This window comes from Antechinus flavipes, chromosome 1 (genome assembly GCF_016432865.1).
Source record: "Antechinus flavipes isolate AdamAnt ecotype Samford, QLD, Australia chromosome 1, AdamAnt_v2, whole genome shotgun sequence".
In the NCBI taxonomy this organism is placed as follows: domain Eukaryota; kingdom Metazoa; phylum Chordata; class Mammalia; order Dasyuromorphia; family Dasyuridae; genus Antechinus; species Antechinus flavipes.
This window is the reverse complement of record NC_067398.1, coordinates 35,329,189-35,354,883: the sequence shown is the minus strand read 5'-3', so window position 1 is coordinate 35,354,883 and position 25,695 is coordinate 35,329,189. Positions and strand designations below refer to the sequence as shown.

The window sequence follows — 25,695 nt, the reverse complement described above, 5'->3', positions numbered from 1 at the left end:
TAGGAAATCTGAAATGGTTAAACTTAACCTCTGAGAAAACCATTTTTCCTTGCCCTCAAGTATTTGAAATGGGTGACTTCCAGCTCTTAGGCTCAGTTTTACACTTAACAGCCCTGCTCTTGCAAAGGACAAATTACATCACTTGGTCTTGACCTGTACCTTTTCCCTGATAGGCTATGCAGAAGAAGGTATTGTGGGTGTGGGGTTGTTTCAACCTTCTAAAGTTATCACCCGGCCTCCTTACAGTGCAAATTCTGTAACAGGGGCAGTTATCTTGAATCCACTGGAAAATTTACTTTTGCCTTTTTCCACCTGTCATTTGGAGACATATCAATCTACTTTCTCCCTCTCCCCATGTTTTCCCCCAAGCCATGTTCCTCCTATCCTCTTTATCATCCTATCCTCTGCCCTCTTCCAAAACCATCTGCTTCTAGTCTTTGTATCTTCTGTGTCTTATTAAAGTGTGATGATACCCAACTTCCTGCTGCCATCATGAGCTTTCCCAGCAAGCACTCAGAGAATTGGATGTGTCTGTCCCCACTTCGTAATTTCATAAATTAATTATCAATTGAGGTATTAATGTCACATATTTGATTTCAAGCATCACATGTTTTAATTTAAACTAATATTAGAAATTAATACAATCTGAAATATTTCATGTAAAGGAAGCCCTGATAGAACATTCTCATCTCACTCTAGAGGGCGACTGTACTTGCCTATCTCAGATCTTTTTCAGCCTAGCAATTTCTTCTTTTTTAATTGGAATCAAAAGAAAAATAACCAGAGTAGCCTGTAAATCTGACCTCATGAAAAGAGGTATGTACTAGGAGTCATTTGAAAGGCTGTGTACAATTCATTTTTAGAACTGTTTAAATAATATTTTATTTTCCCCAATAACATGTAGACGATTTTTAGCATTCATTAAAAAAAATTGAGTGCCAAATTTTCTCCCTCTCTCATCTCCCCTCTCCCTGAGACAATAAACTATTTGATATAGGCTGTATATGTGCAGTCATACAAAACATATTTTCATATTACCCATATTGTAAAGAAATACACAGACAAAAAAACCCAAGAAGAAAAATAAATAAAGAAAAAATATTCTTTTATTTGTGTTCAGACTCTATCAGTTCTTTCTCTGGAAGTGGATAGCATTTTTCATGACAAGTCCTTTAAAATGATTGGACCTCTGTATTTTGGAGAATAGCTAATTTATTCACAATTCATCCTCATGCACTATTGTGTTATTGTGTACAGTGTTCTAGTTCTGTTCACTTCATTTTGCATCAGCTCATGTAAGTCTTTCCAACTTTTTTCTGAAATCAACCTGCTCATCATTTCTTGTGGCACAATGTCATTACAATCCTTTACCACAAATTGTTCAGCTCTTCCCCAATTGATGGGCATCTACTCAAGTTCCAATTCTTTGCCAATATAAAAAGAACTGCTGTAGGATAATTTCAGAAAAGCCTGGAAAATTTACATGAACTGATGCTGAGTGAAATGAGCAGAACCAAGAGAACAGCAAGATTATATGATGATTAACTGTCATAGACTTGGCTCTTCTCAGCAATGCAATAATTAAAGAAAATTTTAATCGACTTAGAATGGAAAATGCCATCCATACAGAGAGAGAACTATGGAGGCTGAATGCAGATCAAAGCATAGTATTTTCACTTTTTTCTTTTTTTTTTCTTTCTTAATCTTTTTATTTTTCCTTTTGGTCTAATTTTTCTTGCACAACATGAAAGATGTGGAAATATGTTTAAAAGAAGGATATAGTTAATTAATATCAGATTACTTGCTGTCTTGGGGAAGGGGGAGGTAAGGCAGGGAGGAAGAAAAATTAAAATCACAGTCTTACAAAAACTATCTTTATGTGTATTGGGGAAAAAATGAATACTATTTAAAAATAGAATTGCTATAAATAATTTTGTGCAGATAGGTCCTTTCTCCTTTTTTTGATCTCTCTGGAATACTTATCTAGTAGTGATACTGCTAGAACAGAGGGTGTGCACAGTTTTATAACAGTTTGGACATAGTTCCAGGTTGTTCTTCAGAATGATTGGATCAGTTCATTACTCCACCAACAATGTATTAGTCTTCCAAATTTCCCACATCCCCTCCAACATTTGTTATTTTCCTTTTCTGTCATATTAACCTAATCTGAGAGGTATGAAATAGTATCTTAGAACTGTTTTAATTTCTATCTACAATTCATTTTTTTAAAAGCGCCTAGATCATAAGCCTATTGTAGTGGATAAATTTTGAATCTGATATTATGAAGATCTGGGCCTGAATTCCTCTTTGGAGTCTTCCTCAATGTGTGATCTAAGAAAGGACAAGTCCTTGGTGTTCTAAATAATAAAGGTGGCCCATATTGCCACTTGATATACTTTACAGTGTCCTAGTCAATCTTATTCAACAAGAATCTAGTATTTCCTCTGGGCCAGACACTATGCTAAGTGCTAGGGATACAACATGATCTCTGATTTTAAAGAGCTCATATTGTAATGAGGAGAGAGAAAATAAGGGATAATCATTTATATAGCACCATCTGTGTGCCAGGCATACTAAGTGCTTTATAATATTATTTTAATATGTGTATATGCTTGTATTTAACAATGTTATTATCTCATTTGATTCTCACAACACACTTAAGATATCATATCTATTATTATCCACATTTTGTAGTTGAGGTAACTAAGACAATTAGAGAACAGAGATTTGTTGACTTGCTTAGAGTCTTAGCTAGCAAGTGTTAAACATAGGATTTGAACTCAAGTCTTCATGACTTCAATATATCTGCACACTTTAATCATCATAAAATATACATAGAACATTACAAAAAAATCTATAAACAAATTATAGCAGTCACCATTATGTGAGCACTAATATTTCAAAATCAAGAGTAGATATTATGAAGTTATTCCACTTTGATGAATTTCCTTTCCTTGAAAAATGGAAAAATAGCTTGAGATGAGAACTCAAAAAAATAGGTATATTCTTCCTGCAGGAGTGAGCTATATGTCTGATATGTCTTATTATTAGTTCATTAGTTCATAGGATACCCCCTTCTTAAAGGAGGGAAAAGGACCCATATGTGCAAAAATGTTTGTAGCAGCCCTTTTTGTAATGGTAACAAATTGGAAACTGAGTGGATGCCCATCAGTTGGAAAATGACTAAGTTATGGTATGTGAATGTTATGGAATATTATTGTTCTGTAAGAAATGATCAGCAGGATGAATACAGAGAGACCTGGAGAGACTTACATGAACTGATGCTAAATGAAATGAGCAGAACCAGGAGTTCATTGTACATGGCAACAACAAGATTATAAGAGGATCAATTCTGATGGACGTGGCTCTTTTCAACAATGAGATGATTGAGGCCAGTTCCAATGAGCTTGTGATTAAAGATGCCATCTGCACTCAGAGAGAGGATTGTGGGAACTGAGTGTGGATCACAACATAGCATTTCCACTTCTTTTGTTGTTTGCTTGAATTTTATTTTCTTTCTCATATAATGGATTATTTGCCATCTAGGGGATGGGGTCAGAATAAGGAAGGGAAAAATTGAAACACAAAGTTTTTCAAGGGTCAATATTGAAAAATTGTCCTTGCATATGTTTTGAAATTTTAAAGTGTCAATAAAAACAATTTAAAAAAAAACATAGAATACCCCTTACTAACTCTATACCATTTATCAAACAATCTTGGAAATAATTTTTTAACTGGAAGATCTCTCAAGTAATATTAAGAATATATTGATTAATGGCATCATATAATATAGTAGACTTTTATGCATTACTTATAGCTGTGGTTTTGAATAAAAGGGGATAATAATCTGTGCTGTCTGCAATGTCTCTTCAGATTCTTATGGTTTTGGTTGTTGGGTTTAGCTAGTGTTGGATTTATGGAGAGAGAGAGAGAGAGAGAGAGAGAGAAAGTAAGAGAGAGAGAGAGAGAGAGAGAGCAAGCACAATTCTTTTATCTTCTCTACTGAATTTTGCTAGTTTGTGAATATGCCTCAAGGTAACTCAGGGATGCTTGCCATTTTCTAACAGCTGATAGAGAAAATAGTCAGAGATATGAATTATTTGGAAGGTTTTGTGACCTAGGAGACCTCAGTGTTTTTGGAATGATACTGGAAGAACACAAAGAAAGACTATAAAATTATTAGATCACCTACAGAGAAGTTGGTCTGAAATTCTTGATTGACAAGTGATAGTTTTTACAGAGCCTTGAAAAAAGTGTGTAAGCCATATATAATATCAAAGAAAGAGGGACCACTAACTGGAAAAAAATAAAAGAAGCTCTCCTAGGGTGACTAACTTCAAAGAACCTCTGAGATTGAAGAATGATTTCCCACGCTAAGATTTAAAGGTTATTAGTGTTGCTAAAAACAATGAGTGATCTTACTCATGGATTTAAAAATTTTATAAATTTAAAAAATCAAAACCAGGTCAGGAAATGTCAATATATTTAAACCCTTTGAAGTCACTTAGAAATGATTAGATAGGTTAAAAAATGTACAAATTTTTACAAATGTGTTTAAAATGTGCTAAGTCTCACATATATTACAGTGTGCAACTATGTGGAATGAGTCAAGCCTTTGCTTCTGCATACACATATTAGCTTGAAAGATTTGTGAGAAGTACTTTACCTAGAGAATGTTGGTCAACAGATTTCAAGTGCCTTCACTAATGGAGGACCTACTGACTTATTATTTTGTATTTATACTCAGATTCTTATCTGTGAAGTTGAAGCTGTCACCAAAAAAATTCAGACTATATGTGTAACTAAATTTCAAGTTTGAATAAATATTCATTCACTTATATTTGGACTAGTAATTAATAAGACATTTTCTAGAGAGAAGTGAATGTTGATGATCAAAGGTTGTGTACCACCTAAACCACAGCAATAAGGGAACTGAGTGGATTAGGACAGAAGTTATTCTTTGTGGGAACTGAATGAACCAACACTGACTCCATCTTGTGATTCAATTCTGAAGCTAACTTAGCTCCCTTCCTCTTCACTTTTGTCCGAGTTCTGTCTTGTGAGAAAAGCTTATTCAGTTTTGGGGAATTGGGAGAAAATCTTATTGCTTCGCTTGAACTTATCCCTGCATGACTGGGAATGTGAACTACCTCTCCTTGCTATTTAAAGACCCTTAACTAAGGACTTAGGTTATGCTGACCAGAAACATAGTTAGACTTAAAGATTGATGCAATTTTTTCTCATAATTATAAGTCTCAAGCAACTCAAATATCTTATCTGAAAACTGGCCACATGTTGATCAATCAGTTAATTTCTATATATATATATATATATATATATATATTTATAGATATTTGGGGGAGTGAAACTGATTTTTCTAGGTTCAGAGAATTATATCTGTTCACTCTCCCCCTCCCAACTTGGAGAGTAATCTGCCATCCTTTTAATTAATTGGACTTATTTGATTAATGGCTTTTAATTTATAAAAGTCTCTCTTTCTCTGTATTTAAGTCTAGGCCTAAACTGTGATGTCTGCTCCTTTGCTGGGCAATTGTCATGAATTGTTGAATAAATCAATGTGCTTGGGAAGATCAAACCTTTGTTTTCTTAGTCATTTCAGCTTTCATCCACTATATCATTTCCTCAGGAAAAAATGAAATTTATCCCTAAAGATACCCAAGAAGTACAATCATTGTCCAATAAAAAAAAATAGTTGATATGAATGTCAGTAGCATTTGTGAGCTTTGGTTCATTATACCAAATCTTTTTGGCTTAGTTTTCCATGGAAGAGAAAAAAAATAACTAAAGAAAGATGGTCAGATATTGAAATAATGGCAGAGATTAGGATTGGGCAAACTGTGTATGGTGTACAGAATTATCAGTGCTTCTACCTATATTCAGAAGCAGTTGCTGCTACCCATAAAATTTAAAGTTGTATATAAATTATATCCACTTTTATGGATTTATGGAGAGAGAGAGAGAGAGAATAATTAATTTTATTATTTTCAATGTTTGGTGTCCTTATCAAGATTGATTTTGAATAGGGTAGAACTTTGAAAGTAAATTATTTAGGGAAACTTAGGTTTAGTAATCATTAGTAATTTAGTAATCATTAGGGTAGCTATATGATATAGTGGATACAGCCTGGAGTCAGGACATCCCATACTCAAATCCAGATTCAGAAACTTAATAGCTATGTGATCCTAGGCAAGTCACTAAATCCCTTACCTATAAAATGTGGAGAAAAAGAGCAGTAATCTCTCAAAGTTATTGTGAAGATCAAATGACATGATAATTATAAACAGCTTTGAACAGTTCCTAGCATATAGTGTTATATATGTTAGCTATTATTATCGTTGTTGACTAGAAAAACCTCCCCATAATGAATAATTACTAGTCGTTTAGATAGCATTTATTTCAAATTTACGGTGTCTTGGGTATTGTGCTAAGCAAAAATAATAATAATAATAAAATAATAAAAAACAGTTCCTATTCTAAGGAGTATAATCACAACCTGATATGAACACAGATCTCAGTGGAGCAATTGTGCCCTATTTAGTGCATGCTTATCAGTCCACCAGAATTGACACCAAAGATTTTATACCACATTTACTAATATTTGGATGTGAACTATTTCCATCCAGTGACTTGTATTTTAGAATCTCAGGGGGTGAAAAAGATGTAGTTACCAAAAAAATCAACCCATTTTGCAGTAAGAAGCTGAAGAAAGCTTACCCACTATCTGTCTCCTTAGCTCAGAAGAATTCTGAAAGAAGTGAATAAAGCTGTGATGTTCAAGTTCATTAGTGGGGTGACAGTGTTTTGCTGAGAAACCTTGGGATTCAAAAAGCCCACTGATTAGTAGCTAGATAGACATCTGTTCCTTGTCATTTTGTTTAAAGACTGGGCAACTTTTAAACGTACAGAATAGCACCAGAAAGCCATAGAGTTCTATTTAAAAATGATAATTTATACGAACCATTTACTGCCCAGGGGAGAGTTAATTGAACTCCCTGAGGAGCAAGGAAAATATAATGACAAATAATCAATTAAGAAGACTTTAGGATAAGAGATTGTTCATCAATTTCAACTTAATAGTTTGCCTTAAACAATAGCTCAGGTGCTTCTAAGTGAGTAATTCAGTACATAAAGAAATTCAACATATTTGACAAGTTCTGAGGAACACCTAGACATGTTGTTCAGTCATTTTTCATTAATATTTGATTCTTACCCTATTTGGGGTTTTCTTGGCAAAGATACTGAAATCATCAGTTTGCTGTTTCCTTCTCCAGCTCATTTTATTTTATATTTTACTCTTTTTTGAATTTTTTTACTCACTAATGCTCTATCTTTCCAGTTACAGGTGAAGGCACTTTCAACATTCATCCCTGTATTCTAACCCTTTTTTCCCCTCCTTCCCTCACCTCTTTCCTCCCCAAGACAGCAAGCAATCCGATATAGGTTTCACATATAGAATACTTCCAAATATATTTTCATGTTTGCGATGTTGTGCAAGAAAAATCAGGCCAAAGGAGGGAAAAAACATAAGAAAGAAAAAGCAAACAAACAAACAAAAAACAAAAAGGTGAAAATACTATGCCTTGATCCATACTCAGTTTCCATAGTTCTCTCTCTGCAAGCAGATGGTCCATCTTCCTAAGTCTGTTGAAATTGTCTTGGATCACCTCAGTGCTGAGAAAAACTGAGTCTATCGTAGTTGATCATCACATTATCTTTCTGCCCAACTGTTTTTATAGAAGAAGATCCTCCACAGTTACATAAGTAATATCTGAGATTTGAACTTGAATGCAAGGTCTTGATTCCAATCCTACCACTCTAACCAACCTGCTTACTAATTTAGACATGAGGGATTGCTGAATAGATGGATAAATGAAAAAGCTTTAATTAAATATCAACAGCTTGCAGAAGACTCTACTAAGTGTTGGGGTTATAAATAAAAAAGCAAAGACCTTTTATGCCCTCTGCTTATTTTCTAATGATAGAAATTGTATACTCAGAGGAGTGGAGGCCAGGGAAGGGTGCTTGAAAGTTATTAAAATAATGAATAGGGCAAAGGGAAGTATTATAGCAGAGTTGATTTGGTTCCTTCTTGGGGAGGAACTAGGGAAAGAAAATGTGGAAGAGGAGTGACAAAAGTGGTTGGTGAGAAAGTTATGAGGTAGTAAAATGAAGTATGTCTGAGATTTTCCCAGAATAATATTGTAGGAGATGTAGTTATCAATGAGGAGAATAGGGCTTTAGGACCATCCTCCAGGGAATGCTCTCTGGTGGGAGCTCTGTTGTGGTGGTAAGAAGACAGTGCAAGAGGTGGGTGGGGATGAGTGGTGCTATTTTTCCTGTTTAAAACTTCATTTGTAAAGGTTTCCTGAGGGAAGAGGTTAATCAGTATTACATATATAAAAATTTCAGTAGGTCTCTCTCTGTCTCTTTTTCTCTGTCTGTGCGTCTGTCTGTCTGTCTGTCTGTCACACACACACACACACACACACACACACACACACACACACACATACACACACACACAGAGGCTTCTACCTCTGACTAGACTAACTTAAAGGAGAAAAAGAAGAGGTTATTCAGGAAGGCAGGTAGAATTCCTATTATTGAATTAAATAGCAATGTTGCTTTGTACTTGAGATCTATAAAAGTGGTGATATGCATTTATTATCATGCTATGTGTATACAAATATCATTAGGCATATTTTTATTAAATTTAACATTTTATATCTATTATTTTAGTATATTAAGTTCTTATTGGTTTTATTTCTAGGGTTGCTTTATTTCCTTGTTTTCAAGCAGTCTTTCTAGTGATACTCATATAATATGTGTATTGTCTTTAATATTAATGTGGCATTAATACACTCCAATGACAAACATGGTGAATGTCAGTCAATCCAAGGTGGGCAATAGTCAATTTCCAAATGAATCACAAACAAAAATACAAAAATACAACTTCAGCCTTCTCAGTTGGTCCTAATAGCTATATAGCAACACTTCCTTTTTGATTTAATTTGGAAAAAGGAATTTTATGAAATAGAAAGGGAAAGACAAATCTTCCCTTGGTTGCAATTAAGAGGAAATGGATAAACTGTTTCTCCATATGCAGGATGCAAATGTGAATCCCACAGTACACAGCACATGCATAATGCAATGTGAAGCCAGTAAGCCTTCTCACCTACCAGAGCTGGATCTGAAGCCCAAGCTGAGACTTGGCACAATATGCTCTTTTTATTGAGTGACTTGCATTATTTCTGTCCTGTTGTACTCCTCTCTTTAAAAAAAAAGATCCCAAATATCTCCTATAAGAGGGAAAAAAGGCGATACATGAGCTATGTGATTTGCATACTTGATTTAAAGTTATGAGTTACTTTTTTCCTTCTCCCTTTGAGGAGAAAAAAAAAACATATCATTCAAATTCTGCTGATCTATCTATTTTTCCTACTTTGATTTTAATTCATACAGAGGTAAGTAAAGTGTTCTCTGACTTGCATTTAATTAAGAGTTATTTCTAACTTGAGAGAAATATTTTTCTTGAGCTATAGAAGTTTCTTCCCTATGGATGTTAAATCTAAGTGCATAATTAAGACTGATATCTGCTGCCATTCAAGAAACGAATTGTAAGTTGTCACTCAGTGTGATCTTGCAGTACAAAATACCTTTGGGAAGAAAAATCAAGTCTAAGTATCAGCACATCTATCTTCTGGTTGATGTCAGGCATACATGTGGAGGAACTTTATGTAATAGAATCCAACAAATAATTATGAAACAAGCAGAGACTTAGGAAAAGGAACTTTTCTTCCCCCAATAGTCTAATGTCATTTTCTGGAGGAAATTACAGTAAGTTTTAGATTAACCATCACATCTTTAATTTGCTCTTCCATCCTGTTGACTTAAAGTGGATCGTTCAAACTGTCCAAGGATAAGGGACACAGAAGCATTAGTAGAGTAGAAAGTGTATATGGCTACTTCATAAAAAATTGGGAAATTAGGAAAGTCACTGAATTCTTTTTCTATTGCTTCATGTCTTCCTTGCCACCTTGAAGTTGTGAGAAATAGATGAAAAGGAAGGAAAGCCCAGTTAGAGCTCTGATAATGAGATCATGGCTGAGTTGCCTCACTGTGGACACTCATCAGAATATGATTTTGGCATTTAATGTTTGAGAAATGATTAAATTAGAAAAAAATCAGAAGGATCAATATGAGTTTTCTTTGAGAAAATCTCTAGATTTCTTGCTATATTGGGATTATTTGGAAGTGTGAGAATAAATTACAATCTATATATTCTGTATTTCTTTTCACCCATTATTTTTGATGCTAAATGTTTCTCACGATAAGATTTTCAAATTTTACTTGCATATTAATTCCTCTTTTTGGGGGGTGGGGGTTGCAGCAAAACCTCACTGGGTTCAGATGATAAAAGATGTAGAAGCTGCTGTGGAAGACAACCTATACTGGGAATGCCGGGCAAGCGGTAAACCGAAGCCATCCTACAGATGGCTGAAGAACGGAGATGGCCTGGTGATAGAGGTAAAGTGGATTGACTCATCTTCCCTCCTGTCACATTAAATGGTTTCTGGAAGCTTTACTAGGGAAGTGGTTGCTCAAAAATATTGTTGATTTTTCTTAGTTTTTGCTTACAATTCAATAAATAGGCAGGATATGAAAGTGAGGGCTTGCCCTGACAAGACCTAAATCTTTACTCAAACCCATGAGAAGGATGTGTTTCTGTATTATTGATCTAAATCCCCAACATAAAATGTATTTAATAAAAAAAAATTACCATAAACAATATAAAAACATTAATATTACCAATTCAGCTTGTTTTGTAATTACTTGAATTACTTAAAGGCATTCTGACACATAAAATACATTCATAAGAATTTAAACTTAAGTGAATCAGTAGTCTTTGTTTTTCCATTTTTGCTCCAGAAATCAGAGTTATTTTGAACTTTATTCTCTTTTTTTTTAACTTAGTCTTATTTTACAAAGATATTCCCACATTCTTATATAATCCATATTTGATAATGATAGCATTAAAGTATCCTATTTGGTTAATGTGATTTGATATTTTTGAAAAGGCAGTATATATAGAAGGTAATGTTAATCAAGAACAAGTATCTTAACCTCTCAAGCAACAATCTAAAAGTATAAATTACAAAGTGATTGCTGATCAGCATTAATAGAATAGGCTTCCTCATCTATGAAATTAAAAGTAGACAGAAAAATCAAAGCATTTGTTATAGCCACTTTTTTTATCATAATATAGTAGCAAGTCCAAACTAAAAATATGTCATTTTTTATTGAGCATTAGGTGATATCCATTTTTCTTAATTTTATCTATTTTATTCTGAATTTAAGAAAAGAAACAAGCATTTTCATAGCATAGTGGGGGAAGGAGATGATTGTTCATGAAACTGCAAATTAATTATGTACAATTTGTTATTTCTTTTAAATTCTTGGTTTTTTTTTTAATTTTTGAAATTAGAAATAATGCCACCTGCCTTTGTGCTTTGCACAAAGTAGGATTTTAATGAGCATTCTTTTAAATTGAATTGACTGGGGCTATAAATATCTTTGAAACAGGTAGCTCTATTTGCTGTTAATAATATACTTAGGTTATAATTCTAGTAAGATAATTATCAGGTCAGAAAGGTTCATCATTTTTATGACTTTAACTGCAAACTACAGACTGCCTTATAAGAAGAGTCTACTAGCTTATAGTATTTCTACCGGTAATAAATATTAAATACATATTTCCTTTCTCTAGTCCTATCCCTTTGCTGGATTGCGAGAGAAATTAATAAGTCAATCACTCAGCAATTCCTATACTTTTGCATTTATTTTTTCAGTCACTTATTCTATGCACTTTTTAATTATGCTAGGATGTTTGCTTTTAGTGCTAACCCAACCTTGCTCCTTCAGCTCCTCAGGCATAGTACTTGTCTATATTTCACACTCCATAATCACCTTGATAAATATTCATGGTCTCCATATTTAAGTATCTTTTGTTCCATGTACCTAGTTTTTACCCAACCTTCAACTTGCATGTTTAAAAAATAGCAAAAGAAAAAAAAAAAACCCTCCTTTTTTGCTTGAATAGAAAAGCTAAAGCTTATGGAACTATCTATTTAGAAGTTGGATACATTAGTGAGACATGAAAATTATTCAGAATGTCACAGGTTTGTCTCATATATTCCTAGATTGTGCTTTATGAGTTGTAGGATCTGCTCACTTTTAGGCTATTTGATCTATCTTAGCACTTCAGAAGACCAATTCAAATTAATTGATAGTAGATTAGTTGGCTTCCTGGTTTAAATTCGAACTAATGTCATTTTATATAGTCAAAATAGACACATCGATGATCTTCTGTAAGGTTCATAAATGAGAGAAATCTGGGATAGATTTGATCCAAAGTAACACTTTCAATTGTTCTTGTTTTTATTTTGTTAAAGTATACTGTGCTTTTATAGATAAAGACATTTCTCCTCCACTGCCTAGGAGAGAGTGCAACTAGACAATGGGGCCCTTTCAATAAGCATTCTAAATGTGAGTGATTCCGGCATGTATCAATGCATAGCAGAAAACAAACATGGACTCATTTATTCAAGCGCAGAACTCAAAGTTGTTGGTAAGATGCATTTCCTTTGTATTAAAAAAAAAGTGTTTCATGCTACATGTTTATCATCTTAATTTGTTAACCCTTTCAAATCTCATTATAGAATGAGGTATCATCTCTCTTTTTAATCCACTGAAATGAAGCTCTAACCAATGTGCTATAAAAATCCAGGATATTTACAGCCTGATCATTCATTGCTTTGAAGCGAGAATACGCAGCTAAATTATTAATGATGGAACAGTAGTAGAAATAGTGACTTGGAGAGAATCCCAAAGATGAAGACTAATTACATGTATAAAGGCAATGTTCTCTTTGTCCTTGAAAAACTCTGTATTAGCATCATAGACAATACGAGTAAAATTTCAGTTAATCAGAATTCAACTGATTCTATTGTTTTCTTTTGTTTTTTTTGTTTTGTTTTTAGATCAAAGTCATTTCCCTCTCATCTTCTAACACCCTGTCACATACATACACACACATATTTACACACATATACTCACACACCACTTAGTAACATAGAAAACCATATAACCAAACCTCCATAGCAATCTTTTCATGCACTGAAAGCAAGAGTACTGGGTTACTAATCCAGGGAACTCTGTGGCTGTACCACTTCTAACCTATAACCTTGGCAGGATGCTCACCATTTCCTAATCAAACTGAATCAAATAAATGTGGTGTAGCTACTAGAGAGGATGTAGTAATAATCCAATAAAGGGGTGCTTGCAACTCCACCTTTAAGCCATAGAAATTAATACTCCTCAACTCCACCCCTAAAACCACTCCTCAAATCTACCTTTATGCTATAGAACTCAGTAATGAGTGCAACTACACCTTTACTACTATTCTACCTCTAATTAAGTTAGCATATTAATGACTTGAGGCACCTAATCCCTTTTTCCTACAAAATTATCTTCTGTTTTATGTTTTGTTCAGTTCTGGTTTTTTTGTTTTGTTTGTTTATTTGTTTTTTTGTTTTTGCTATATTTTCTTAGAACTTAGCCTGCTAGGTATTAAATCTTTGGAGACAAACTGAGTTTGCAAATATCTACATCATATCTGTGATAGCAACCTGGGGACCCTAATATTGTTGGGGTGTCTTCCATCTTAAAAAATGATCCTCTGAGGTCTCTATCAGCTCTAAAATCTGTGATGCAGTGATTTTACAAGCTACAAATACCCCTCACCTTGTTGTTAAAATTGTTTTAATATTCATTATTGTAGACATTTTATTTTCTGATTTCCCATTTCTAATTACTTTCCTCTGATATGCATTTATATAGGTCTAACTGTGTTTTTCTGAACTCAATTTCGACTTTTCTATAAATATTGTGACAATCTTACCTTAATCTTTTACAGTTTGTTCACCTGTCCCCCAATCATTGAATAGGTACTTAGTCTGTTTCCAGTTTTTTTTGTTACACACACAAAAAAAAGTGCTTCTGCCTTTTATTTTATGAGGAATTTTAAAATGGCAGACTAACAATCAAGGATTAAGATAAAAATAATTCAAAGCAAAATTCTTCCAAGAGTGCCAAGAGACCAGAGGATTCAGTCTATGTATTATACTTTGTACATCTAAAGTCTCTTCCACTTCTAAATCCTGTGATTCTCTGATCTACAGTGACATACAATGATAATTTATTTCCAGAATAATGACCCTGAGGCCCTTAATTATCAAAGAGAGACTCTATTCTAGGCACTCTCATTAAAAAGCCATAATTAATTGCTGCTCTAGGCAACTTTTCAATTTTAAGTTGCAGAACAGTTAAGTTGCTGCTCTGCACTAGTAGAGGGGCTTTCTTCACTGGGACTTCCTAATACCACAGAAATCATAGGTCCACTAAAAATAAGGAATAATTGTAAGGAAGTAATATCTCAATATTTTAAATTTAATGTTTTCAATTCACAATCCATTTTGTCTCTCTTTTCCACTGGGGTAAAGGTGGAAGCAGGGAGCAGGAAAGTGAGCATTCAAACATTTGTTTCTTAAGTTAAAAAAAAAAAAAACACTATGCTTTTATACTGACATTTGAAACAAATTGAGCTTCTTGGTTTATCTTTAATTATATTTCATACTCCTAATTTACCTCTAGTCCTTGAGAGCTTGGGTTTGTTTTGTTTTTAATTTTTATCCGTAATACTAAACAGTGCCTGATGAATATTAGGAACATAATTAATGCTTTTTGCTTGATTATTAATTGGTTGGTTGATTCTGGTCACTGTTCTATCTTATTTTGGTATTCTGGGTATTCACTTTTAGAATTGCGATGGCAACTGCAAAAGTTATTGATAAATGTGTTTTCTACAATGGCAAAGGCTTTGAAATATTTCCAGGGATGGATCAGGGTATAAAAGCTGGATACATGTTACAATTCTAAAACCTAGTCATTCATCTCTAACCTAAAATATATAATATCAACTTAAAAATAAAATCATTTTGAGCTGCTTTTCTTTTCTATTCTTTCTTCATCATCAGCATCTGCTCCAGACTTTTCTAAGAATCCAATGAAGAAGCTGATTCAGGTTCAAATAGGCAGCCTGGTTATATTTGATTGTAAACCAAAGGCATCTCCCAAGGCACATTGCTCTTGGAAGAAAGGCGATGAGGTCCTGCAATCAAGTGAAAGGTATTCTGTTCCCCCAAATAATGATTTTTTAGACTTTTAAAGAATCTATTTTGAATTTACTTTGAAAATACTGCCTTCCCTCACTAGCTCCCCAATACACACACACACACACACCACACACACACACACACACACACACAATCTCATGCTTTAATGATACTCAGTTTTCCTGACTGTTATTTATATAAATCAGGATCACAAAATGTTATAAGGAGAAGGGCCTTTAGGATGATTTTTTTGTTTAGATGATTTTTTGAGGCTGAAGAAACTGATGTACAGGGAAGTAAATTGATTTGTCCAAAGCCAAGTGGATATTCAGTAACAGAGCTGAGATTCCAAAGGCTATGTTCTCTCTGGCTGACCCCTTTTCCAGAGAGCAGAGCCTTTTTACCAAGTGACTAGAAAAAGCAATTGCAAAAGGAGTACGAAGAGGTCTAGCTTTGCCCTTTACTGATCTCGTGAACTTGAAGGAGAAATATAGCAGTGATCCTGAAATCCTCTGACCTTAAAGTGCTATTGTTCTGATAATCTATCAATGACTCTAAAGTCTTCTGGCTTTAGAAATATAATAATATAGTTATATATTCCTTCCCCTAGATTTTAGGGAAGATATAGCAGTAATGCTGAGGTCTTCTGACTTTAGAGTGCAATTATTCTAACAATCTGTTTGTCAATGAATCTGAAATCTTCTGGCCTTAGGATAGTCCTACAAACATTGCTGACTGTCAGATAGATAATCTGTTGGTCAGTGATAACCACGTTCCTGAGACAATAGTGAATAGACTACCCCTCAAACCTACCTATAAGCTAAAAATTAGCAAATGAAGCTCTGATCTCTCTAACTTTGTCCAATAAATTTATCTTCTTTCTCCTTGTTCTTTACTAAATTCTTTTGGAACTTAGCTTGCTTCAATTGGTATTACAATTACAATAAACTTTGTCCCTTGACTTGGAGATGGGTTAAAGCCTACAAATTCTTTTGAGATACCTGTTGACATTGGTATACAACCCCAAATTTTTGGGGTCTCCTTTTAAACCTCAACACACTCAAATGAACCACTATAACATCCTGGACCAGGTGAAGAATACTGAAGTTAGAGTTCTCGGGACTTGAGTGCCAATCCTTACTCTCCTTACCTACTGCCTCTGAGTCATTGATTCTCTTGTGGATATTCAAGTCTCTTCCAGCTCCAACTTTATGATCCTATGATTCCAAAGTTACAATTCTTGTTATACTTGGTGGAATCAAAATTCAGGATTAAAATTTAATGGTGTAATACATTGAAAGAGTGAGTTACATGGAGAAACTTCAGAGTTTTTTATCTCAGTAAAAAAGTCCAGATTCTTGGGCCTTGGATTGCAGAATATAATCTTCTTAAGAAATGAGTTTTTAAGAATGTTTCTTAAGATTGTCTTAACTTTAATGTACTTCAACAATCTTCCAATTTGCTATTTCTTTAAGTGAAAAAAAAATTATTACACAGAACCCATCTAGTGTTTTATACAATAATTTTGTCCCAAAGAATTCAAAGTTCTTCTTCATTTCCCAACATTCTCCTGGAAAAGGCAGACTTTGGTATAGAATTTATGAACCCAACACTGAAATGAAGCATTTGTCCAGAGATACTGAGCAACTCGGTTGGAGAATGAGTTAGCATCAAATATCCCAGATAGTAGCCTGTTATGGTCAATATAGTGCTAGGTTTAGATTTAGGCAGAATCTTATCCAACCTCCAACTTACTAGCTATAACATCATAATATTAAATGGGAAATCATTTAAGTTCTTGGAGCCTTAGTTAGTTCATATAGAAAAATGGAACGTGTGTGTGTGTGTGTGTGTGTGTGTATGTGTGTGTGTGTTTGTGTGTGTGAGGGTGTGAATGTATATATACACACATACTTTTTTTGAAAAGTATCTGGTTTTGTAGAAATATTAGTTGTAATGATTTCAGAGCCTCTGGTCCTGTATTTGGAAAAGATTTTAGAGTTAATCTAATGAAGTTTTCAATTTTTAAAGATTGAAGGTGACTAGGGTCTTTTACTTGAATGGTTATGCTAACTGAAGATGAGATGAAAGCATAAAATAAACGTGAAAGTAAAATCAAATAAAAGGGACCTAATTTATGAGAAAGGAAACTTGAAATTTCTTTACTATGATGTATTCCTATCTCTGTCTCTTAAAAAAAAAATAACAAAGAACTAATGAGTCAGTGACCTGATGGTCTGAGAGAATGCTGAAAAAAGCAATAATTGGACAGATTTCAGGTTTGAATGTTCTGTAAGATGGTATGAAATGAGGATGAGCTTTGGCCAGTTCTTGGCAAGAAAAGTATCATTGCTATCCATATTTGTTCTGTCAGTATTTCTTCTCTAATCTAAATTGGGAAACCAATTCATTTTTTTTCTGGGGATGGGTGAGGGTAGAGAGTGTTATATTTTTTATGTTTTGTACAGTATTCAATCTTTAAAATACAAATTCACCGAGTCAGTTTATCCCCTCAAACCTTTGAAAAGCAAATATTTTACAAAAATGATCTTTCTAAAACAAATCTAATTCAACAACATATATTGATCACAAATTGAGAGATTTAAGTAACTTCAGAAGTCAGTCCAAATCTCTTCTTTTACCCATGAGGAAATTGATACTCAAAGTCTTATCTTGCCCAAGATAAAATTGGCATTAAGCAAAATGACTTTTATCACAATAGTTTATGACCACAATGGTCACATTTATTTATGTATACCGGTGCTCCTAATGATTTTGAATGTTCTTATAAAACCTTTGTCCTCAGTTGTAAACATCATTGACATATATTGTCAACACAGTTATTTTTCAATATCTATTAAAAACCCACTTGTTAAACAAAATGAATTCCAGGAAAAGTGAAAAATGCAAGTTATGAAGGAGTAAAGTCCTGACGTAGTAATGTGCTGCTGTCGTGAGAAGGACAGAATTGTAATCACTGGGTTCAGCCTCCACTCTGACACAAAAGAATTAACTGGGGGATAGAGCACCAGCCCTGAAGTCAGGAGGATCAGAGTTCACATTAACTTCCTAACTATGTGACCTTGGACAAGCCACTTACCCCCAATTGCCTCATTGAGAGACAGACAGACAGAAAGAATTTTAAAAACAGAGTTAACTAGGGACATATAAGAGGGTGAGTGTCTTACCCAATGTTACCCACTTAGCACATTTGGGGTGGAAATTGAAATTGTATCATCCTGGTTTCCATTCCATCTCCCTCCCCACTCTGCTTAATAACTCATTTAGGTGATGCTTCAAGGTCTAAAAAGTGCTTTATATCTATTAGCTTATTTGTTTTTCATAACAGTTGATGCAGTTTTGCTACCTGCATCATATAAAAGACGCAGTAAGTACACGTATGCTCAATAGAGACTGAATGAATGGGTACTAGGAAATACTAAATCCATGTTTTTCAGAAAAGATTGAAGTCTTCATTGATAAGCTCTAAAGTTGAGTGCTAAAATATTAGCACTAGCTAATTAGCTAAAACATTAATATATTATTTAATTTACTTTATACATTGTAAAAGAAAAACAAATATGTCTCCTTAAATCCTAGGAAACACACACACACACACACACACACACACACACACAAAATAGCACAACTTCCCTCCTTTTTAGGAATCCTTGGAGTTCATTTGCCAGCTCTTCATAAAGTGAACCATTCACTTTGATGTTTGAAGTCTTGGCTTTTATGGGTAAATATTTTATTGCTCTATTTTTCCTCCTGAAGAGATTCAAAGAATAACCCGTTTGTTTTTAGTTGTAATTAGATACACTGAACCTCAGTCTAGCAGCTTGTGCAGCAATGTATACCTTAGGGGCTAAGATCCATTCCAAAAAAAAAAAAAAAAAAAAAAAGCTACATAGATTCTCATTGTTTTTGCTTTTTTAACAATGCTAGCTCAGAGCAAGAATTGCAAATAACCTTGCTGAGTCCTATCTTTTGTCCATAGCTTTGAAGCTATACTTCATAGACCTTAGGGACCTTGTTGTTGTAGTTGGTTAGTGGTTTCAGTCTTGTCCAACTCTGCGTGACCCCATTTTGGAGTTTTCTTGGCAGAGATACTGGAGTGGCTTGCCATTTCCTTCTCCAGCTAATTTTACAGAAAAAGAAACTAAGGCAGACAGGGTTAAATGACTGGTCCTGGATCACAGTTTCTCAGGCTAGATTTGAACTCAGGAAAATGAGTCTTCCTGACTATTGCTCTGTTACCAAAAGCACCTACTTGCTTTAAAGGTCTTCAATCAATAAACATTATTAAGTGCTTCTGATATGCCAGGCACTGTGCTAAGCTTGAACGTACAAAGAAAGGAAAAAAGAAAAAAAGACTATATCTTTTCTCAAGAAGCTCCAAGTCTGATAGGGGAGAATCATACAAATAACTATGTACAGATAAATTTAATGCAGAATTAATCTGGAAGAAGTTTCAGAGGGAAGATACTGAGATTAAGGAGAAATGGGAAATGTCATTTTATCAAAATCTTAGTTTCTGTGCATAAAGAAACTGGGGCCCAAAAAGATAATTTACTCAAAATCTCACATAACCTAACCTAAGATAGCCTTGGGTTTCAGTTGACTTGTAAAACATTACTGCATCTGTGTCTGAGAAGTATCGGTAAGGTCCCATAAACTGATCAATGGAACCAGCTCCCTGCATTGGGCAAACATGGAGAGCTTGCTTTTCTTTGGAACTAAGTTTATCATTGTTATTCATCACACAATGTTGCTCTTACTATGTACAATGTTTCTTTGGTTCTGCTCACTTCATTCAGCATTAGTTCATGTAAGTCTTTGGAGGATTTTCTGAAATCCATCTGCTCATCATTTCTTAAAGAACAATAATATTCCACAAATTGTTTCATATACCACAAATTGTTTAGCTATTCCCCACTTGATAGGCATTCCCTTAATTTCCATTTTTTTTTTTTTTTTGCCACGCAAAAATAACTGCTTTATATATATGTGTCTATGTGGAAAGTATGGTTTTTCTTTAGTGTCTCTGTAGTCTGCCTTACATAGAGTAGAAATTTGATAAGTGCTCATTAGAATGGATTGTCAAAGCCAGGCTTGGTAAAATCACCAACTTGTCCAAGGAGGGGCAAACATGCTAAGGTTAGAAATGAAGCAGCTCAAAGTCCCCTGATTCTTCAGAATAGGATGGATCTGTGAATTGGTTTCTGATTTCCAGCCTGGAGAAGATAAGTATATCTGGCCTGGGAGAAAAAAATAGGGAAAAGTAAGATTAGTTTATATTTTTTAATATCTAAATAACTTTTCTTTGAGGTTGAAGGATATGATGTCTATTTAAGTAGGAATATAAATATTTTTATCTGATTGAATTCCCTATGATTATTGTCTAGATTATACATATACCTGTTTAGTCACATATTCCCTTATGTGTAGATGTACAAAATAGTTTTAAATTATCACTCCTAGTAGTTTAGCATACTAATGATGAAATACATTTTTTCCACAAAAATAAAACAAAAAACCCCCATACTATTGGCTTCAAAAGACAGATGATAAAAGACCTCTCATTTTGATAAAAAAGTTGGGGACTAAGGGTGCTGAATATTGCATATCCTATGGACTTGTTGACTCAGTTTGCCTTAACTGATTTTCTTTGTTATAAGTGGGCAGTAATTAGGAAATGATTATTGTCTTAAAAACCAAAGGCATCAATTAGCTTTCTATTTGCTAAGAAAATAGAAAAGAGGTCATAAATTTTATTACATTAGGCTAAATTATATAACCCATAGAATTGTATAAAATGGAAAACGCTTGTTAATTGTGGTATTACAAATTATTGCCTGCTATTTTGTGGTGTCTGAGGGGGAAAAAAGCTTATTGATTTCCTAGACTGAAAAGAATTATTACTAAGTTATAATCTGTGGCCAAGCAGGAAGAAATTCCATTCTAGGTGTGCTGTGGTCTGGTATTCTCCATTTAGATGGAGAAATGGTACAGTGTGAAATGGTACAATGGGATATTTTTCTCCCTTTATATGCATTTACTGTTGAAAAAACCTGCTATTTTTGAGCACCAGGCTAGCTAAAACAGGCTTTGTTCTCAAGTGTAATTTGCTGACCCTTTTGTTGCTGTATAAGCTTGAGATCATGTAGAATTACAGTCAAGTGTGTGACAGTCTTCCCTGACTTGGAGAAAGACAGATCTTATTTATAGCTTTTCTTATTCAAGTGTCAAAAAAGACAGTTAGTTTAACTTAAGGATAACACTTCTATCACCTTACATCAATGTTTCACGTATTTATTGATTTGTCCAATCAACTATGTATCCACATCACAAAAAACACAAAACTTTGATCTATGTATTCTTGCATTAAAGGGGTGGAATGGTGTAGTGGATAGAGATCTAGCCACAAGAAGACCTGGATTTAAATCCAGTAAGTGGAAATTACGGGATGTGTGATTCTAAACAGTTTCTTAACTCCTCAGTACTCTAAGAAACCATAAGGCTCTTGGTCTTTGTCCTTCTTTCTCAAAGAGGACTAAAATCACATCATGATGTAAGTCAAGTTAACATGTCTGATTATGGCTGATCAGACCCATATGAGCCTGGAATGCTCTTTCATAGGTCGGACACAAATAGTCCCTATGAAAATTTGGAGTGTTTTGTCTAACTTTGCACATCACAGCGTTCCTCTGAGCTGATTCAATTCTGCTTTGGTTCTAAATTGTAGAGACAGAGTCAGTCTGAATTGATAAGGAAAGTTTCTTTACTGTAAAGATCTCTGTAAAGATAAAATCACAGGTCTAGTCTCTTTTATTACATTAGTCATTTTTTCAGTCCAGGAAAATGCAAGCTTCTTGAAGGTTTATCTCTTTTATTAGCTTGGTTTCATATGTTTTCATTCATTTAATTTGTCTTTGTAACTTCAGCATCTGGTAAACAGTTGGCACTTTTTGAGCTAGAAATAGCTGAATTGACTTCCAACAGTATTTACTGATTAATTTGTCTGACAGGGTTTGTGTAAGATACTGGGAATACAAAAAGAGAGAGATCCTGGGTTCAAATTCTGGCATGGCACAAACTTCTTAAACAACATTAGCCAAGATTTAACCTCTCATGTCTCAGTGACTCTTTCAATAAAATGAGGTCATTAGACCAGATATCTTGCAATGCCCCCTCTTCCAATTTTATGTGTCTCTAATTATAGTGAAATGACCCCTGCGTTCAAGAGGCTGGCACTCTTCTAAGGAAACACAGATAAGTTTGGTGAAGAGATTATTTTAAAAACTATGTGATTCTTCCATTTTATAATAGAGCAAACAAATTGAATCTCCATATTGCTTTTTCAGATTCCCATCTCTTCTATATGACCATTGTTCTTTGATGAACATGCTAGTGAATTTAGCATCTTATACACCTGGATGTTCCTCTGTGAACAGTCCTAAAACTAAAAATGTTTCACTTTCAAAATTCATTAATTAGCATCTGGATCAGTTTCAGAATTCTCTAGAGCAGCTCCACATGGATATCTCTCTCCCAAAAGAACTCAAGTGTTTTCTTTCTTCAGCACTAATCTACATGAATAGCAACAAGATTTTGCCACAAAAATCATTGAAATAAATGTGCTAAAGCTATGATATCTCTCCCTTTTATGAATATAGATATTCACTTGGGAAGATTTTATAAAAACTAACAATTGACTCCATGGATATATCTTTCATCAAATACATAATTCATCCAAAAGAATTCCTTAATTACTCTTGGTTTACAATCATATAACACATTACTGTTTAGAAAGCATTTTTTTCTTTAAATTTTTTGCAACAATGCCATGAATTATACCTTATAAGACATTATTCTTATTTAAGAAACGAGAAAACAGAGTTTAAGGTTGGTTAAGTAAGTTATCTTGTGATCTGTAAATGTTGGGGTTGGGACTCCTGACTTCAGGTGCAACACTTCTTCCCATTTTTTGCACCACAGATGATATTGTGTTCCTCTTAAACAAAAGATAAGGTTTATGATAGAAATAACATAATTAAATGGAATTGTGCAGCTAAATGATATAAGGAGAATATTGATTTTTAAAATGTAAGCCAAGGATGATCTTATTTTTCAAGATATAATATTAATATAATAAACTTTGTTCAGCAAAAGAGACCTGCCTCATTCTATGAGCCTAGTAGTTACTCAGAGAGATTATTACCAGCTAGAGAATCTTCCACACTCTGCCTCCATTTTCCCTGAAGATTTTCTAACCAATAAATCACAAGCACAACTCAGTTAAGCTTGTAAGTTCAAAGCTCAGAATGTCATGGATGCAAGAAGGAAAATTCTAATATCATTTCCTTAGATGCCATTTGCACATTATCTCTGAACTCAAGGGGGAAAAGAAATAGCTAAAGTCATGCAGCCAAGAGAGAATTAAAAAAAAAAAAAAACTGAAAATTTTCTTTAATTTTTTCTGACATTTATTTCCTCATGCATTTTCATCAACATACATTTGCCTTTTTATCTGTCATTGTTCATTCTGTAACATATTCATTGTAAGTACTTTTCTTTTACTGCTAATTGTATGCATCCATCTCTTGGAATGTGCACTCAGAATGCATCTTCGGAAACAACTTTGATGCTTTTTATGCTGCTGTTTTATCATTACAGACTCACATGATCTCTCTCCTCTGCTGAGAGGTAAGCATCCTTAGACAAACAGCACTGGGGCTTGGTAAAACTGGAGAAGAATAATGTACCATAGTATTAACAACTTATGCAGGTAAAAGAAGGTATTGACAGAAACTCCAGACCATGTTAATAGGGCTTGCTAGTTTCCTGCTTTGGTAGTACAGATTATGTCCTTAGAGTCAAATAAAAAAACCTTCCTACAGCACTGATCAATGGTATTTAAGTAGCCAACCGTATGAGAGATTTCTTTGTTTTGTAACATGTGAGAGCAATTTGTTGTTATTGTTGTTGTTCAATCATGTCTGACTCTTCATGACCCCATTTAGGGTTTTCTTGGCAGAAATAGTGAAATGGTTTGCCATTTCTTTCTTCAGCTCATTTAACAGATAACTGAGGCAGACAGGGTTAAGTAACTTGCCCAATGTCACACAGCTCTTAAGGGTCTGAGGCCGGATTTGAACTCAGGAAGATGTATCTTCCTGACTCCTGGCCCTTCATTCTATCCCCTGTGCCACCTAGCTGCCCAATTAAATGTAAATGTTCAAAATTAATAGTGAAATACGCAAAATAAAAACAAAGAATTTTTAGACCAATGGAGAATCTCTCTCATTTGGCAACTTTAGAAGTATATTATAAACCAACTGTTTAATAGAACATAGTAAAGGGGATTTATGTTTTTCCCACCCCCAAAGGAAAGCACTATAGTATGGTACTTAGATTCTGGAAAACCTAAGTTTTAATCTTGTCTTTGACACATATTCTTTGTGGGACAATGATCAAGTCACATTTTAGTTCCTACCACAGTGTGTGGTAACAAAGTAAGAGGGTGTGTGTGTGTGTGTGTGTGTGTGTGTGTGTACATGTGTGCACACCTCAGATACTTACTAGCTGGGGACCCTGAATAAATCACTTAATCTTGTTTGCCTCAGTTTCCTCATCTGTAAAGTGAACTGGAGAAGTGGCAAATCACTTCAGTGTCTCTGCCAGGAAAACCCCGAAGGGGGTCACACACAGTCAGATATGACTGAAAAATGACTAAACAACCATGACAATATATATTAATGGATTGATTGATTGATTTAGTCTCTCTGTGCAACAAGCAGCTTTATGAAATTAGAAGTTAAAATGAGTTGCAGATATGTATCTATGGATGGAAGTCCCAATTCTTAAATATTGCAAGTGATCAAGTATATATTATAGTGGTAGGAATAGAGCATCCAATATTATGAATGTTTCGTCTGGGCCCAATATATAGAAATACTGACTCACAATGAGTTTGGAATGCGTTTTCATTCATAGGGAAAAGGTATAAAAATTTCACATTGTATCTCTGTAGGGAAGGTTTGGTTATTAAAGGTTTTCTGGGGAGAAACAATTACTTCATCTATTTACTGAATATTGTTTGTTTTTATGTTCCATGAAACGCCCCCTGGGCCTCTTACATGTTCCTGGAAGAACCAATTTAAGAACAAACTATCCAATTAGCTCCACATTGTATGATTTGTACAGTCGGCATCATTTGAAGTTAACATATTTGTGTTTAAAGCCTGTTTTCTTTCTAAAGTGTCAGGCCCCACTTCTGACTTGGACCTCACCTTGAAATCATAAAGGAGGTTTGTTAGTTCAAGTAACTGCATCTTATGAACTAAAGGATTTTTTATCCCCATCTAAAATTGCTATTACTTTAGTGTTGGTATTAAAAAAAAGTTAGATAACACCCAGAGGGCAGAATAAGGAAGTA

At 34.2% G+C, this 25,695-nt stretch overlaps 1 protein-coding gene across 1 annotated transcript in view; it reads left to right on the top strand.

The window, feature by feature from the left end:
• The window catches only part of CNTN3 (contactin 3), a 433,701-nt gene that overhangs the window by 339,228 nt on the left and 68,778 nt on the right, over positions 1-25,695 (top strand). The window contains exons 9-11 of the mRNA XM_051980952.1: positions 10,412-10,548; positions 12,520-12,649; positions 15,117-15,267. Coding sequence (XP_051836912.1) covers positions 10,412-10,548; positions 12,520-12,649; positions 15,117-15,267 — 418 coding nt within the window. The remainder of the gene's footprint in view (positions 1-10,411; positions 10,549-12,519; positions 12,650-15,116; positions 15,268-25,695) is intronic.